A 17,203-nucleotide genomic window follows, 5' to 3' on the forward strand; every position below is an offset into this window, starting at 1 on the left:
TGATGTGTAGCGCGGCAAGGATCGGTCCTGAATCGATCAACGAGTGAAAGGTCCATGATTCTGCACACGTCTGGTCCGAGAGATGTCACTGTGATGGCGGCACCTGGACTGAGTCTGTACAGAGGAAACGTGACAGGTGTTGTCTGTGTCTCGTACTGTGCCTGGCCGCCGTGGGGTCAAACCGGCCACGTTGAGCTGGGCTGCTGCTGCGGCTCGACGTTGGTCTGCCTGTGGTGTGTGAGATGCCAACGCAGGATCTGGCAACGGACGTACGGGCGGAACAGTGGCCGTCCGCTGCTTCCCGCTGTGTTCAGGTTGGGCATCTGCATCTCCGAGCCGAGCATGCACATATAGGTATGTAATGCCCTTGTCTGCACACGACTGGGGCTCAGCTGTGCCTGCATCCTGGATCTATCAGATGTCAATTTTCTTTCTTGTTCTTGTCAGCTGAGCCGCCGTACCCCAATGAAGTCTCATACTGTTCACTCAGCTGGTGGCGGGTAATTTGCGATGGTCAATACTTGGAACAGAGTATAGAACATGTCGAATTCGTGGTAATTATATGCGCGTAGCCGGTGATCAAGTTGGAAGATGCGTGACGATCCTGCAATGAATGAGTGAATGAGTGAATGAATGAATGAATGAACTCGACCGATGCAAACGAAGCACAAATTACTTACCATCATTTCACATGTTCCCCCTAGACTCTCATGATCTCTTTTCTCGAGAGCAACAAATGCCTGTCCTATGAGTCTCAGCCATGTCGGCCGCACGCACTGGTCGGCGGCGCATCATTCTATCATATATCAGGTGTCGTCAACCGCAAGAGTCCACTCCGTGACGGGCGGGCCGGTGGATACGCCGCTTTCGAAACGCTCGTTGCTTTTTCCCAACTGACGGCTGCATATATTGCCCAGTCATACCTCCCAGTTCTTGCATGTCCGCACGAGTTGCGAGGCATTTCAAGCGACTGCGCGCGCATCGCCTGCCGACCGCGATCCCTAGTCTAGCATTGCGGGGCCTGCCAGGGACCTTCCTTAGTTTGACGAGAAACAGAGCTCGGTGGTTAGATAGATGCCTGTCCTTGCTGATCATCGCACCCGTCAAGGGCCGAGGCGCTCGACAGGGCCGCCCGAGTTGGGGGTGGGGGGTGGGAGAAACAGGGGCAAGTCGGCACGGATATGCAGAAGACACATCCCGGTGTTGTGGACTGAGATAATGCAACAAATGGGCGCCGCTGTATGGCTCAATCGGTCAACGTTGGCCTGCGAGCAGCGAGACAGTCGTTAATAAATCCTGTCAATGTATTCCGTGCATTGGCGTTGATGTCAGGCAGGGGTTAATTATCCTATCACCCGCAGCCGAGCGTTGCCTGGGCACAGCCCAAGATGGATGGGCAGTGGATGTGATATTGATTGCTGTCGACTTGATTATCCTATTCACGGCAAGGAGGGAGGGTGACTGGAGGTGACTCGACGATCTTCGTTGTTCTGTTGGGACAGTGGATGGCCAGTCTCAGCACTGGAAATTGGGCGCCAAACAGTGACTGCGTGCATCCCCGTGATGAGACTGTCCAGTCCTTCCTCACGTCCCCTTCAGACGTCCAAAGTCCAGTCAGTCCTCCGCCAAATTGGTCGATGCGTCCCATTGATCAGTGTAGATGGATGTACGCATGCTCAGCGCGCACGTACCAGGTTCCACAATCGGCAGCAAGTCATCAACATGAACGACAAGCCTAGACTGGGGTCCAGCTCGGCACCAGGGTTCTTCTTTGCGGTGTCGCTGTCCACCTTGTGTGTTGCGGCAGCGCGTCAGTTCGCCCATCCCAAATCTTGCATAGCTGCTTTTGTGATTGGGCTCGTGTAGTCTGGTGGTGACGGGCGACGTGCCATGCTCACAGACCGGGCCGCTTTATCACACATAGCTTTCACGAGCAGCTCTCCCCGTTCAGTAGACAGAAGACGTGGAGCGCAACCACGTCCCGTGCGAGGAGTGCATGCGGGAGAGGAGACGGTCCACTCGGCGGCGTCCGTTCGTCTCGACATCCTCCATCACTACGCAGCAGAGATGCCGCATTCGACAGGGGACGGACAGTGTGCATGCTGAAGAACATATCTGTTGGTCCGGCCTCTCCCACAATGTGATAGACCTGATGGACCTGTCGCGTATATGGAGACTTTGCTTTTGATTCCCTCAAAGAAGCTCAGGCAAAGCGGCAGTCCATCTCGGCTTCCCGTCTCTCATTCTCCTCTCGCTGTTCGTTGCTGCTCCCCTCCTCCTTCTCCTCCTCCTCCTCCTCCTCCTCCTCCTCCTCTTCTTTGTTTGAGTACCACTTTGCGAGTCAAGAGTCCAGTCCCCATTCCGCTGGACCACCTACATGAAACAATCCGCGATGCTTGCCTCGGACAGCCTCGCCCTCAAGGCACTTGCCGTGGGTCTCATGGCCGTCGTCCTGCGTTTCGTCATCGCCTACGTGACCTCGCCTCTCAAGGCCTTTCCCGGTCCACTCGTGGCCCAGTTCACAGACCTATGGCGGTTCTGGGACTATATGGCCTGCACACACACCAACAATCACCGCCAGCTGCACGAAAAGTACGGACCTGCCGTGCGCATTGGACCCAACCTGGTCACCTTGAACGACCCTGAGCTGATCAGGGAAGTGTACTCGACCCGCGGAGACTTCCACAAGGTAGGTTGTCTGCCTTCTCCCCTACCGAGCAGTATCGAGGGGGTTGTCTGACACGTGCGGATAGAGTAACTTCTATGAAGTCGCCGACGCCAGCTCGCAAGGCCAGCGTCTCGAGAACGTCTTCAGCACGCGCAGCAATGTCTTTCATGCGCGCTACCTCAAGCCCTATCAGAAGTTCTTCTCAATGTCCACCATTCTCGGCAAGGAGCATCTCGCGGACAACATGGCCAAGGTGTTTTGCGAGCAGCTCGAGACCCGCTTCGTCGATGGTGACAACAAGAACAAGATGTTTGACCTGGCCGACTGGATCGAGTACGCAGCCTGGGACCTGGACTGGGAGATGACCTTTAGCCAGGACATGGGATTTCTCAAGTCTGGCACCGACGTTGACGGCATGATCCACACGGGCGAGATGGTCATGAGATATCTCGGTTGCGTACGTCTCCATTCTTTCTCTCGGGTCTGCTCATTGCGCCGCAGGCTGACAATATGACAGGTTGGCCAGATCCCCTGGCTCGACAGGCTGCTCGGCAAGAACCCCTACTGCCCCATCAAGTTCGCCACATTCGAAGGCTGCGCCTTTTACTGCTTCCAGCGCGTGATGGAGCGCATCCAGAGCGGCAAGACGGGCCAGGGCGATTTCCTCGACAACTTCCTCGAGGCCAAGGAGACACACCCGGACATTGTCAGCGACAATGAAGTCGTCAGCTACCTGATGATGAACGTCCTCGCGGGCGCCGACACCACGGCCATTGAGATCAAGTCCATCACCTGGCACCTCCTGTCCAACCCCGAGGCGCACAAGAAACTCGTCGCGGAGCTCAGCAGCGTCGCGCTGAGCTTCCCCCCCAAGTATGAGGAGACCAAGGACCTCCCCTACCTCAACGCCGTCATCAAGGAGGCGATGAGATTGCACCCGGTCATCAGCGGTGTACTGGAGCGCATTGTCCCCTCGGGCGGTCTCACTCTACCAGACGGCCGTGTCATTCCGGCTGGCACCAAGGTCGGCATGAACCCTTGGGTTGTGCACCGCAGCGAGCAGACGTTTGGCCCTGAGCCAAACACCTTCCGCCCCGAGCGCTGGATAAAGGGTCCCGACGAGCCCCAGGAGAAATTCGACGCGCGGTTGAAGAAGATGAAGGACGCTGATCTGGGATTTGGCTCTGGAAACCGCATCTGCGTGGGTAGGAACATGGCCATGGTCGAGATGCACAAGGTCATCGCCACACTTTTCAGTCGATACGATGTAAGTGACTCCTCCTTGTTCGGATTCTGCAGCTCCGTATTGACATTTCCCAGATAAAGCTGGCCGATCCTACCAAGAAGTGGTCCGTTCGGTACTGGTGGTTCACCTTTGTCGACGATATTGACGTCAAGATCTCGAGGCGCGCAGGTGTGCCATCTCTTGCTAAGATTCCCAGGACGGGAGGCAATAACATGCAGACCATGTAATGACATTTTGATATCGTTCCTTTTTTGCTGTGTCAGTTGTTCAGAGCCGGACGAGTTGCTTGACTCAACGAGAGCAATGTGTCTAGAGATTGTGACCATAGATACCATCTCCACCTACAATGAAGTTTGCTTCGATTATGTTAAACTAAAATCCAATGCAAGGCTATCTTAAAAACCAAGAGGCCCATGACCGTGGCCTTGCCATCGTCTAACGCTGCTCAACGTCCTGCTGCGTGGCCATCTTGCGATATATACGGTGACGTAAGAATGAAGGTAGCCGGGGTTTCAACTAGAGAAGTCGGCTACTAACTCTCCGCGGTCGGCCACTGCGACGAAGTTCCGTGGTATCCTCCTCGGTCTCGGGCGAGTCCTTCACTGCCTGTTTGGCCTTCTGCCTGCGCGCTGCGCTCGGCGCTCTGGCCCTGTTGGTGGACGTCTTCGTGGCGGTTTTTGTCACCGTCTTCCTCGACTTCACCGTCTCCTCTCGCTTGGCACGCCGGCCACGCTTTGGCTGCTCAGCCTCCGCTTCCTCTTCGCTCTGCTCTTCCTCGGACTCCCAGAGTGGCTTCCGACCTCGAATCTTGCGCTCATCATTCGTGTGCAAAAAGCGATGGATCGTGCGGTGATCCAGCACGCGCTCCTCCTTGTCGTTGGGACCAGCCTTGTACGTCTTTGGCCAGATGTATCCGTAAATCTTGGAGTGGCGCTCGCATCGCGGGCAGGAAAAGCGGGTGAAGTATGCGTTCTGTTGCACAAAGTATGTCGGACAGTTAGAGCACTGTATCCAGGCCATCTCGGGCTCAGAGAGCAACAGAGGCGTAAGGACATAATCGCCTGGGGTTCGCTGCTTTGCTGGTGGTGTCGTCTGCTTGATGAAGACTCGCTTTTCGTACTTCTTTCGTACCTTCTGCACTTTGTCTTCCTGCACAATAGTTTCTTCTTCCGCGTGTTCTATACTGATTGCAAGCGTCGGCTCTTCTTCTGTTGTAGGCGTGTTCAGGATCGACTCAATAGCCATTGGCTTCTGGTTGGGGGTGAAGAACCGTGGTTCCGGGCTATCCTGGTTTGGCGTCGTGACGTCGGTCTCGACTGCTTCTCCGGTGGTACTAGCAGAGGTGCACCTCGATGGAGACGAACTGCTACTAGACAGAGCGCGCTCGTTTGCAGGGGCTGCTTCCGGAGCGTGTCTCATCTTTTTGGCCGGCGTAACCGGAGGAGTGGCAAGTGCGTCCCTCATTCGTTTTCGCCCGTGAGGCGTCGTTTCGGGCATAGGCGATTCAGCGTTTGAGGAATCGCGGAAGCTGAGTCGGGACTTTTTCTTTGTTTTTAGGATCCTGGGTCTTGCGGCCGGAGTGACGCTTGAGTTGCGCGAAGATCCCCCCATGCTGTCTCCCCTTCGCCTCAACCGAAGGGAGTAGACGTCAGGTTTAGCTTCGACAATGTCCTGGAGCTCTGCCGTTTCGGCCTGGCCTTCCTCGGGCTCCCAACCATTTCTCCTGTGGTCCTCGCACGTTTGACACAAGCACTCGCAATTGTCCTCGCCAAAGTAATTCTCGCCGTACGTCACAGTAATCTCATCTCCCGCTTCAATGTTCTTGGTTGCAATGATCTCAATGCCGGCGTGACCCGTAGTCACGAGTTTGGCATTTGCGTCGCAATCGTGGTTCGCGAATCTGGCCGGTCCCATGAAGAGATTGGTCGTCTTGTTCCGGGAGCTCACCACAATACTGAAGTCCTTCTTGCGCGTCATCATGTCCTTTTCCTCCTCTGGGGTGATGGTGACCTGAATGCCGGAAAGGTACTTGACGGGCTCGTTGCGCCGGATGAATCGTCGTGCAGTGACCGCAGCTTCATGGGAGACAATCGTGTAGCGGTTTGTCGTGTTGACCTCGAAAGGGCAATCGGGAAGATACATCTGGGCATAGCGCCGCAGGTGCTTCCGGAAATCGTCCTTCTCCTTCTCCGTCTTCAGAGCGCTGACAAATCTGGAGATGCCACCAGTTCCGAGTAACCGCCGCTCGGCCTGGTCGATATCCTTGTTGAGTACCAACTCGTCCTGGATAATCTTGGCGATGTCTTCTTCGCGAATTCCTCGAGAGGGATGGTACGTCGAGCGGTTCTTCGGTATCGACGTCCAGTAGTATACCTACCGAGATTAGGGTGTGTCCATTGACCTGCGTAGCTAGCCCACGTACATGGTCTACCAGGGCATCCGTGAGCATGTCATCGTATGCCGCCAATTGAGCAAGAGTCAGGCGTTTCTTGGCCGGCGGCTGCGATTCCTTCTTGGGCCGAGGCATGGCCTCCACGACTGTGCGCTGTTGGTGGTGCTCCGGGGCGCAACCCAGACAACAGCGGAGCTTCCAATGGAGCAGTAGGTATCAACAGCTCTGATCTCGAGGAGCTTAATCAGTCAATGAGACAAGTTAGAACTTGTCTTTCTCCACCGCAGCTGGAGGCGAAAAGGAGCGAAAATCCAAGCCGCTGTTGCCGAACGACACTGCTAGTTTGCGCGCAAGACCTTGGCTAAATGCGCTTGTTTGTAGTGGGGAGAGAAGCCGTAGTTTCGCTGTGCAAGGCAACGTGTTCGAGGTGAGCGAGTGAGCAATTAGGCAGGTTGAGTGTGAGTAACGGATAATCGGGGACAAAGGAGAAGATCAGAGCCCAAGCCAAGCAACATGCTGGCCATGAGGGAGGTTGAGATGAGGTGAGGGTGAGCCTGGGCCGCTCATCCCATTCCAATCCTGAACGTCCAGCCACCTGGGAAGGTCCGAGTCGTGTTGGCGGCTGGCCAGGCGACCGGCGGGGCCATCATTTGATCTTCCAGGGGGGCTGGACCCGCAGTGACAGACTGACCAATCATCACCTGTTGCTCCAGCATCCGAGATCCAGACACGTGACGTGAGTCTCCAAAATGTTCAGCGCCCAAGGCATTGGGTTTCGTGATAGAGCTGATCGCGTCGTGCTAGACGAGTCCTGCGCAGCGGTCACAATGATTCAACTAAAGGTACTATATACGCCCTGGAATGCCACTGCGGCTGATACTGATTTTTCCCAGTCAATATTGAATTGCATCGACAACTCGGGCGCCGCGCTCGTCGAGTGCGCCCTCGTCATAGGCCAGAAGCGAGCCGCACGAGTCGGTACGAATCATCAGCAACCGAAGCCAACAACATAGTGCTAATCTCCACAGGTGACCGAATCGTCGTTGTCGTCAAGGAGCATCGATCCGCCGGAGCCTCGGGCATGACGGGCATGTCTTCCGCCAACAAAGTCCGCCGCGGCGACATCCGTCACGCCGTCGTCGTCCGCACAAAGTACCCCATGCAGCGCCGCGATGGCTCGCAGGTCAAGTTCGACGACAATGCCTGCGTGCTCCTGAACAAGGCAGGCGACCCGGTCGGCTCGCGCATCAACGGTGTTGTCGGGTCTGAGCTGAAGAGGAAGAAGTGGAGCAAGATTCTATCCATGGCGCCCATGAACGTCTAACGGGTTGCGAATCGGAAGGCATGGTCGCCCAAGGAGGCGTTTAAGAAGAGGGCTACTGTACGAGAGAAATATTGTACATTACGTGAAGCCTGGGGCATTGTCACGGCGTTCTTGTACAAAAACCACGAATACTACGAAATTAACGGCCGCTTGGCCGCAAACGATATGTTCACGTCGATGGTTGGAGAATAAATTGCCAGCTTGAGTTTGGCATGTATTTACAATATCAATTTCCTCCCACGCCCAACGCCGGGTCAGCTGTGGCCACTGCGTCTGGGACCATCAAATGCAGCTTATCTCGGAAAATGTCGCTCAAACGCCGGAAGCTTCGCGGCTTCGTGTTCTAACCCAAAAATTGCTGTAGCGAAGTTTGACAACTCCAGTCTCGTCTCACACTACTGGAAAATGTTGCCGCAATTGCAGCACACGTAGAACAATTTCTGGCCACGTCAGTCGGATGGGTTTTCCGCGGGGAGCCGTGGTGCTCACCATGCCCGTGTCGGCGCTTCGCTGCTGTGACTGGAAGAAGACGGACTCTTCGCCGCCACATTTTGCGCAAGCCTTATTTGAACGAGGAAGCTGTTCGCGATGAAGAAAGACATGGTCAGCCAGCAGTTCTTAAGCAGGTGGAAGTGTGTCTTGTCTCATGCAAAAGCAAACGCATCCACGTCCAGATCCAAACTGCGGCCAAGATGGGTATCCAAGTGAAGTGGTACAGAGGTCAATCCAGGAGCGGTATCTCAGCAGTCGTTCACCAGTCAAGAACCATAGCCCCGTCGTTTGAGACATCGCTGCCGTCTGTGCATATCGAATGGTCGTCCGAGTCGCTCATAATCGCGCCGTACGGCTCATACAGTGGCTCTTCGTCGTATTCGTCAAACGGGTCTTTCTCGTCGAACCCAGAGCCAACGGCCGTCATCAGCTCGTCGAGCGATTCACATTGGAGAACGCGGTCGCGCTGAGTATTTCCGGTGTCGGTCAGAGTCCTCTTGTCGCTGGGCTCATTGTTGCGATACAACTTTGCAAGAATCGCGGTCGTGTCCACAGACTGCCCGCATGCTCCACACTGGACTACCTGACCGCATCCCAGACAAACAAGGGGAGATGAGCAACAAGAATCACTAACCGTAGGATCAGAGGCAACATCGTGGGTCACGCCAGCCGTCTCGCCAGCTGACTGGTTGAGGACGTTGCGGAAGACACAGGTGGTCTGCGCATCCTCAGTGTAGAAACATGTCCGGCAGGTGAACTGCAGCTTGTGGGAGTCTTCGTCCTCCTTGGGGTACAGCATGTTGGAGCATTCGGAGCAGAAGCGAAAGGTCACCTGCTGGTTCTTTTCGGCACCGTCGTGGGACATTGTGGATTGGGGAGTAGCCATCACGTCGATGTCGGGGGATGGTAGTCGGTAAGCGCGGCTCGTGTCGGAGAGGGTTCGCTTTGGGACGGGCGCAGTCAATATAGTCGGTGCGTAGCGATTTATGTATTATTCAGAGCGCGTTGATGTCCTTCAAGGCGACGTTGAGCTCGGTTGTTGCGTAGTTGATGGAGATAAGTAGATGTGTTGGTCGCGAGCAATAATGAAAGAGAAGTCACGATCAGGCTGCAAGTTTTTGGTGGGGCTGCTTGCTAGAGGTGAGCGGCGTGGATGCGGCAGTTGGAATTGCGCTGTGGATTCTGGCTCATTCAATGACATTTCCTTAGCGAAAGGTTGAGTCACATGGTTAGTAGCGTGAATGTTACGTGTTCCGTAAGTGCAAGGCACAAGTACCTGACACGTAGAAGTGTTGTTCCTGCATGTGACACCAAGTCTGGCTTATGAAGATGAAATCACTGGTCATGATAATATCCGGGTTTCATTGCGGACTGTAATAGCAAGCAGCGAGACCATCGATTCATAACCAGCAGCATGAACAATCCAACATCTCTCTGCTTCCTTTGATGCAACTGATGTCCTCAAGCGCTTGTTGCCTGAAGTTCGAGCATTCACTGCTTTGGCCGAAACATATATTCACACGCACGCAGTCTCGAAAGAAATTGCAGGGTAGGTATAAACCACTCGCAGTTAACGACGTGACACCCCTTCAGTCGCCATCTGAGAAATCGTTTTACAGCTCCACAGTCCAACGGCTTCTCTCAGCCTCCAATCCGTGCCGCGTGACTGAACCTGCGTAGGGGTTGCATGCGCAGGCGGGCAAATCCCCTGGCTCAGACGCCAACTCCCCGCATTTTGAACCACCCACCTCCCACTTCCCCGTTGCTGCGCCGTTGCTGGGGGTGTCCAACTGACTTTTGACGGGGCGATTTTCACTCAGCTCAGCCAGCCATCCCTCCCAACGTCATCATCCGGCGCATATATGATCAGCGTAGAGAACCACATTCCCCGAGATCCTACACCCGATTCCCGCGACCTTTAAACAATTTTCTCCCACAAACACCAGAATCATTCCAGAACGCCGCCCATCATGGTCCGTGCCGTTCCCTTGTGCCCCCCCATGGCGGGCCAAACTGCTGACACGCGACACATAGACTGACGCCGGCCTGCCCGCAAACTGGGAGGTCCGCCACTCCAACTCCAAGAACCTCCCCTACTACTTCAATTCGGCCGACAAGGTCTCGCGATGGGAGCCCCCAGCCGGCACCGATACCGAGAAGCTCAAGCACTACATGGCCACCCACCACAGCGCAGGCACCCGTGCCGGCGGCGCCGCGCCTGGGGCGTCCGAGGGCAAGATCCGCGCTGCGCACCTGCTCGTCAAGCACAAGGACTCGAGGCGGCCGAGCAGCTGGCGCGAAGCTGAAATCACGCGCACAAAGGAGGAGGCCATGAAGATCATCCAGGCACACGAGGACAAGATCAAGAACGGGGGCATGCCGTTAGGCAGCCTCGCCACAACCGAGTCGGATTGCTCGTCGGCGCGCAAGGGCGGCGACCTGGGCTATTTTGGCAAGGGCGAGATGCAGATGGAGTTTGAGGAGGCAGCGTTCGGCCTCAAGCCCGGCGAGATGAGCTCGGTCGTCGAGACCGCCAGTGGGCTGCACTTGATTGAAAGGTTTGTCGCCGCCCATGTCACTCTGTGAGCTCTGCTGATTGTGAACAGGCTGGAATAGCATCGCGACTCTAGTTGCAACGCAAACCGACGTATTAGTAACTACACAAAATTACTGTAGGCTGATTAAGTTGGGACATGTGTGTCAAACGTTGATCTACAGTGGCAAGTCTATCTGCGCCCAAACTCCGCTTCCAGCACTCCACTGTCGGCCTGAATAAAGCTCTGAACTACTAAAGCGCCGGAAGTAAAAAAAGATTGATCACTTTATTTTTTTCTACTTAGGTACCGGACAGACTAAGAACCACCCCTTTGAACGGTTCAACAGTCGTGAACACGACGGTCATCACGCCAAAGACCGTCATTGCCACCGCGGCATATGGTGCGGCGCGGCTTCTGGTTCCATACAGGTAGGCAACGCCCATGGCGGCACCATTGATCCCGATTGCAATGCCAGTGGCAATAGTGAGCGGATCGTCCGGCCCATTGAGGCTTCTGTCATCCTCTTCTTCAGTGCTGTCTGTCCGGGCAACCATTCTATCCAATACGAAAGGATAGATCAGTTGTCCAAGGATGCCATTTGACACGACTACCGCGGCGTTTACCGCCAGGTTTCCCCCTACAGCTTCGACAGCAGGTTTGGCGAGAGCCAGCGTCACACTCCGAGCCGCGAAAGACAGTGCCTCGGAGCCATCCAAGCCGATGAGATGAGCTGATCCCACGCTGAGAAAGACATTGGCAGCAGCGATGCCTATGGAGACGGTAACAGTGAACACACCGGCAACACTCCACAGCTGTTTGCGGCACTCGAATAGTTTGAAGCCCCAGACGACAATCCCAACTTCAAGAAACGCAAGGGCAGCATCGCCTGCGCCGAAATATGCCCTTGTATTGGAAATGATGGGTTCATGGAGAACAGAGGCGGTCCACACCGCGTAAAGAGGGTTGCCACGCGAGAAGAGCTGCTGAACCTGGGATAGATCATACAATGGGCTGGCCACGGCTCGCGAGCGGATATAGGCCGTCAAGAGGAGTGTCGTGAGGAGGACGGAGTTCATCACGGTGGCAATGGTGTTCTTGAGGCGAGGCCGCTTGGCGCATACAGAGGATTTCTTGAAGAGCCTCTGCATTCTGACGGTTGTGATCCAGGAGAACCACACAGCGCAGCCGTCGAGGATCCGCACTTCACCGGTAGCAGCGGCGACTGGCACGCCAATGACCAACAGGAAAAACATGGCAAGCAGGCTGGGATACTGTTCTAGAATCTTGTGCGCCGTTGTTCGGCGTTCTTTGCGCAATGAAGGGGACTTGCTCGTGGTGGCAGTCAATTCGCTCAGAGGTGCAGCCAAGTCGAAGACTGAAGTGGCTGGGGTATATCCGGTAACTAAAAGACTGGGTGTCCTGGGGCTGGGAATGTGCAGGTCATTCGATATCGAGTCATCGCCAATGAAGCTCAAATTGATGACTGGCGGCGGAGCGATCCAGGGTCGCTTGCTGGGAGGAGTCTGGCTGCGTGCCTCCCATTTATCGTGCAGTATAGCGTAGCCGTGGAGAGCGAAGAAGCCAACGACAAAGGTGCCTGTCCACGAAACCACATTGGTGATGAGGAAGTTGGCAATGACATAGCCTATGTGTGTTGCATCGAGCATCTCGCTTTGGTCCAGCATGACCAGAGGAATTGGGAATCCCACAGCCATGTGTGTGTTGATAAAGTTGATCTTGTGCTTGAGCCATGTGTTGTAGAAGGATTCAACGCGCTTGTTGAAAAAATGACAGCCAGTTGTCAAGGCAAAGACGGCGAGCATGCCGATAATGGACGCAAAAAAGGGAACGGATACCAGTCGGAGACTGAGGCTGATGGCCCAGATGACCAGCTCAGCGGCAAGGAAGAGGCCGACGACCCAGAGAAGGTCGCAGACTCCCCCGGCTGTTCTATGGCAGCGATCGACGCAGTTTCTTGTGCAGTCCTTCATGTTAGGCAGTAAGGAATGTGATATGCTCGAATTGGTTCAAGAGAACGAATTGATCGGCCAAGGTAGCCCACACATTGGTGAAGCAGGCTGGCAGTACGTTGAGGTTGACGCCAAAAGACGATGACCACACTTCCCCTGAGTAGTCGAAAGACGCACAGCTTTCATAAGAGTGTTTCTGCGCTGATGTGCTGTTGACCCAGTGTACCTTGAGGTACCTCGAGGTACCTTGAGGTGAGGCTCAGGTCAGGGGCAATCCGACGTTGCCGCGAGATCAGACCAGATGATAGTGCCTTCTTCCAAACTCTTTGTTTGCGTAGCAGCTTTCAACAGAATTGATTTGTTTCTAGGAGAGCTTTGCCCGAAATCCTCAGCCGCTAAAAGGGGGCCTCTAAAGCTGTCTGTGGGACCTCGTTCAGGGCAGATCACCTATGCATCATGATCGCTCTGCGACGCGAAGCTGTTCGAGGGTAGTACGACACTGTACAGCTTCTGGAAATGGAGATTCTGGTCGAGCAGGTGATTCACTCCGGCAGAGTTGGTAGTCAGTTCGGATGCGATCATGGTAGATAACAGCGATGAACAAGCATCTGGCGAGGTGAGACGAGAACCTACTCCAAGTGTTCCGGCGAGAACATCCAATGTTTGACAGAGACGCATTGTATTAGTGCAGTAGCTGGAAATCAGACAGCAGGGAAAGCGTATGTATCCGAACGTTGGGATCTTTGGATGATGTGTACGCTGTGGTCATCCGGCACCTCACCCAAGCCGAATCTCGACACGGCACAATCGAATCGAAGAACATAGCTGCTGAACATAGCCTTTCGATACATGTGTTTTTGCTTCTCTTCCATGGACAAGTCACTATGATTGGTACATTGGCCGGCACGTTCGCGGATCTTGTCGGTGGCGCTCAAGCAAACTGCATGGAGCATGTCGTTTGCGCACATGCTACGAGTGTAGTTGACGTGTGCTGTGGAGCAGCGCACTCGGAACTTGCCTACATCCGACAGATAGTACCTTATGCATTTGTTTCTGGTACAGAATCGTCAGACTGTCTTCGAGGTGCCTGTACATGGTAGCATGTGTGATGCGTCGACTGCGCTGCTTTTGCTACGCTACGGCATGCAGCCAGCCGATACCAAAAGCAAACAAGGCCCAGGGGCCAGAAGTCGTCAGGACTCGGGCCTGACGCGTTTAGTCGCGAGATCACGTGAGATGGTCGCGGACCACAACTATGGCTTGTGAACACGGGTAAATGCCATACAGCCAGCTTTTCGTTCATCCAAAATTACATCACATTTGATATTCGTCTTACGGTCGGGGTTGCGAGATCTTGTATGTAGACTGACAGTACGACAAGAGTGAGGGCGATGTCCGGGTGTGTCCTCAGGCCGCCAAGCCTGCCAGTGACCCGGTGTCCACTGGCCCCATCTGGCTACCGCCTATCGATAGCTCAACTCCAGCTCCTTCCTGCCTCCAGCGACAGCCTCTCTTTCACTGAGCCATTGCTACGTCCTAGATGTTCTGCATCCGCCTGCCCATGCCAAACCCCCTTTGAAGACTGAATTGTCATTATCGCAACTTGGATATACTGCGAATCAAATGCGAGGTGTCCCGGAAGCGATCCGGGTGCTGAAAACTACGTTACCTGTTGATCTGATCTCAAGCTCCAGTCGCACCGACGCGACTCGTGTACCCCTGAGCCCACCAAAAGTCAACAATAACAGGCCAATAGGCTGACATCCGGCGGCGCACGTTTCGACAGGATACTACGTAACTTGCGCCATCTGCCACCATATCTCCGGTCTGTTACTTTTGGTGGTGGCCGTGTGAGGCGACAGATTGCTTCCAGAAACTGTGCAACGTCAGCCACCATCGCCTCGTCACTGAGCCGTCGACATGGTCGCTGCGAAAGGCGAAAGCGCCCAAGCTCTCCTGAGCCACGCCGTCAAGTCGCATAATATCACTGTATCCGACAAGGAGCTTCGGCGTCTGTTGTCAGACCCCAAGCATGGTCATGCTTTCGCCGAATGGGCGCTGGCCCATCTGGGACCGTCCAATTTGCTCACTGCGAATGAACTAGAGTTGTGAGTTCTATCGCGACACTGATTGCCAGAAATACTGCTGACCACAATTTATAGGTATCATGCGTTGGACCAAAGCGGTGATGTTGACAGTCTGTGCGCGATACATGACCTGGCTGAAGTACGGGCCATCACCGATGATGACCTCGAGAGGGCCATTATGGAACTAAAATCCTCGACTGAGGCTATCGTTCAGCAGACAGAGACTATGAAGCAGCAAAAAGAAGCGATGGCTCGTCTCATGCAGAGGACGGCAGAAAGCGAGGCGCGTCGGCGCGACTTTGAGTTCTCGAGACAAAGACGTATAGAAGCCGAGCGCAAGCACATCGCAGCAGAGGTGAGCTTCCATATACGCCCCGGTGTTTCTCAGCTGACCGCTCCATAGGTTGAAGATCTATCGCAGAGCCTTGGATATCGGATCTCAGATCTGGAGCAACAAGGCGACGATTCCGGAAAGACCATTAGCCACATTCTCAAGGACTTGCTAGCCTCGGATGACAAACTATTGAGAAGCTTGCAAAAACTTGGCCGGGAGCTCAAGCAGCAAGATCCCAAAGAGGATCATAAAAGTGATAAGCTGCGCGACATTTGCATGCGGTACGTCACGGTCCTGCAAATGCTAAGCTTCAGGGCTCACATATCCGCAGATACATCAAGAATACCGTCGAAACGTTGCGAACAAGGCTGGACAGGATATACCTTGACAAGTTGAACGAGCGTGACCATGGAGGGCAATCAAACGTCGTTTCCAGCACAGAGGTGGAAGCTTTGCGCGAGGAGGTAGAATCACTGTACTCAGAGATCCTGCCTGTGGCGCAGATGTCTGTGGAGCAGCAGTATCTAGAGCCTACTTTGCAGCTCATGTCCTCGCGAGGAGGACAATCACTGGGCCGATCGGCCTCAGCTGTGTCCTATGTACACGACTGCCTTGATTACCTCTTGGGGCGCACAGACCTACTCTGTGGCCGACTTGAAGAGCTCGTTTCACATCAAACTGCCACGGCGTCACTTCTTGCGACGGCAAAGGAAGAGTTATCGACGTCGACGGAGCCACCCCGTCGAATGACGCCGGAACAGCCCGCCGTGTCACCTGTTCGACCCAGAGCATATACCACCAAAGGAGGCGGGCGGAGGCGGTCTTCTGCCGTAATTGAGGAGCCACCAATTGATACGCTGCTTCAGACACTGGCGCTCTACATTGACGATGACACAAGTCACCAAGAACAAATCCAGTCACTCTCAAAGGCGTTGGCCGACCGCTCGGCAAAAGCAAGCGACGTCGCGCACAGTACCCACGAGAGCTTTGAAGCGACGGCCACGAAGTATCTGGATGACCTTCAGCGTGCTGTTCAGATCGTTGAGGATGGCGTGTTTGCTGAGACATCATTTGGCAATGTCAAGCTGATGGATCCTGAAATGGAAGAGTCCATCGCCTTCTTGTCAAGCGAGACACAACAGATCAAATCCAGGCTTGATCAGTGCAACACAAAGAAGGGAGACGGGAAAAGCGAGAAAAAGGAAGACATGGTGCGACGATGGGGTTAATGAGCCCAGGGGCTCGCTCGTCCTTCTTGGCAAACGGATAACTGCGCTTCGCGGCAGCAGTCACTGACCACAGAACAACAATGGTGCGTGACTGAAGAGTGGCCGACAGAAGCATAAGAGTCCCATTTCACTTCGTACAACGTTCTCTCTCCAATCCTTCCCTCTCACTCCTTCCGCAATACAAACCTACAGACAGACTGAGCCTGCACAGAACTAGCTCTAGCTGCAATCGCCAACCACTAAGATGGGGGTCCACAAAGTCAAGCACTGCGAGAAGAAGCGACGTGGCAAATGGATGCCGTCCCTGGCCCGGAACATGACCAGCCTGAGCCGTTCTGTGTCACCCTGCGACCCCATTGCCATACTGCGAAAGCCCGAGACTCTGCTCGTCAACTGGATCGGCCGCACGATCTCGTCCTTTCATCCGCGAACATGGGTGGGCGTACTACGACGCCACATGCCCAAGTGGTTTATCTCCTCATGGAACTGGTGTGTTCAACGCGCTGGTTTCTTCCGCAAAGGCACATCTCAACTACAGCAGCCTTTCGGGCCGCATCCTCAATTTGACGTTTTGCAAGTTGAAGGCCCTGCCCGTCCAACCGCTACATTCCACCGCGATGAGCGCGGAATCCGCCGTTCAAAACCCCCGGTACAGTCTCGCTCCCCCCGTCAGGGCACCTCAAGCCACGGAGAGGGGTATCTCTCGCCCCGGGAACACCTTGCTCGCCAGATAGAAGCCTCGCTGCACCGATGGGAGCATACATACAAATTGGGGGCTCATGGCGCGTATAGGTGGAAGGACCTCTTGGTCAGAGCAGCTCCTGACATTGAGCAAGTGCGTAGAGAGGATGCGCTGGAAGCTAGGCGGGCCAGGACCTTTGAGAATATCTCTTACGAGCAGGAAAGGAGCCCTGTTCAGGTGGT

The 17,203-nt window shown here is 54.7% G+C and overlaps 7 protein-coding genes across 7 annotated transcripts; 4 read left to right on the top strand and 3 right to left on the bottom strand.

The window, feature by feature from the left end:
- Positions 1-2,392: 2,392 nt before the first annotated feature.
- On the top strand, positions 2,393-4,141 carry J7T54_006909 (Pisatin demethylase-like protein; the record flags this gene model as incomplete). Its single annotated transcript, XM_051508674.1, has 4 exons — positions 2,393-2,689; positions 2,754-3,125; positions 3,186-3,935; positions 3,989-4,141. 4 exons carry the CDS (start codon positions 2,393-2,395, stop codon positions 4,139-4,141), a joined length of 1,572 nt encoding a protein of 523 aa, XP_051366123.1.
- Positions 4,142-4,430: 289 nt separating this feature from the next.
- On the bottom strand, positions 4,431-6,441 carry J7T54_006910 (Histone-lysine N-methyltransferase-like protein; the record flags this gene model as incomplete). The annotated part of the gene is made up of 2 exons (XM_051508685.1): positions 4,431-6,287; positions 6,337-6,441. 2 exons carry the CDS (start codon positions 6,439-6,441, stop codon positions 4,431-4,433), a joined length of 1,962 nt encoding a protein of 653 aa, XP_051366124.1.
- Positions 6,442-7,055: 614 nt separating this feature from the next.
- J7T54_006911 (54S ribosomal protein-like protein) lies at positions 7,056-7,630 on the top strand (the record flags this gene model as incomplete). Its single annotated transcript, XM_051508697.1, has 3 exons — positions 7,056-7,148; positions 7,200-7,284; positions 7,335-7,630. The coding sequence occupies 3 exons, from the start codon at positions 7,056-7,058 to the stop codon at positions 7,628-7,630; spliced, it is 474 nt and encodes a 157-aa protein (XP_051366125.1).
- Positions 7,631-8,381: 751 nt separating this feature from the next.
- Positions 8,382-8,987, bottom strand: J7T54_006912 (DNA-directed RNA polymerase II subunit RPB9; the record flags this gene model as incomplete). The annotated part of the gene is made up of 2 exons (XM_051508708.1): positions 8,382-8,648; positions 8,757-8,987. The coding sequence occupies 2 exons, from the start codon at positions 8,985-8,987 to the stop codon at positions 8,382-8,384; spliced, it is 498 nt and encodes a 165-aa protein (XP_051366126.1).
- A 1,105-nt stretch (positions 8,988-10,092) lies between these two features.
- Positions 10,093-10,708, top strand: J7T54_006913 (peptidyl-prolyl cis-trans isomerase ssp-1; the record flags this gene model as incomplete). The annotated part of the gene is made up of 2 exons (XM_051508719.1): positions 10,093-10,095; positions 10,157-10,708. 2 exons carry the CDS (start codon positions 10,093-10,095, stop codon positions 10,706-10,708), a joined length of 555 nt encoding a protein of 184 aa, XP_051366127.1.
- A 250-nt stretch (positions 10,709-10,958) lies between these two features.
- On the bottom strand, positions 10,959-12,650 carry J7T54_006914 (uncharacterized protein; the record flags this gene model as incomplete). Its single annotated transcript, XM_051508730.1, has 1 exon — positions 10,959-12,650. One exon carries the CDS (start codon positions 12,648-12,650, stop codon positions 10,959-10,961), a length of 1,692 nt encoding a protein of 563 aa, XP_051366128.1.
- A 1,899-nt stretch (positions 12,651-14,549) lies between these two features.
- J7T54_006915 (uncharacterized protein) lies at positions 14,550-16,279 on the top strand (the record flags this gene model as incomplete). The annotated part of the gene is made up of 4 exons (XM_051508741.1): positions 14,550-14,737; positions 14,792-15,071; positions 15,120-15,331; positions 15,382-16,279. 4 exons carry the CDS (start codon positions 14,550-14,552, stop codon positions 16,277-16,279), a joined length of 1,578 nt encoding a protein of 525 aa, XP_051366129.1.
- Between the last annotated feature and the right edge of the window lie 924 nt (positions 16,280-17,203).

Source organism: Emericellopsis cladophorae, assembly GCF_022114955.1.
Source record: "Emericellopsis cladophorae strain MUM 19.33 chromosome Unknown NODE_2_length_1295279_cov_118_880017, whole genome shotgun sequence".
NCBI classification, from domain to species: domain Eukaryota; kingdom Fungi; phylum Ascomycota; class Sordariomycetes; order Hypocreales; family Bionectriaceae; genus Emericellopsis; species Emericellopsis cladophorae.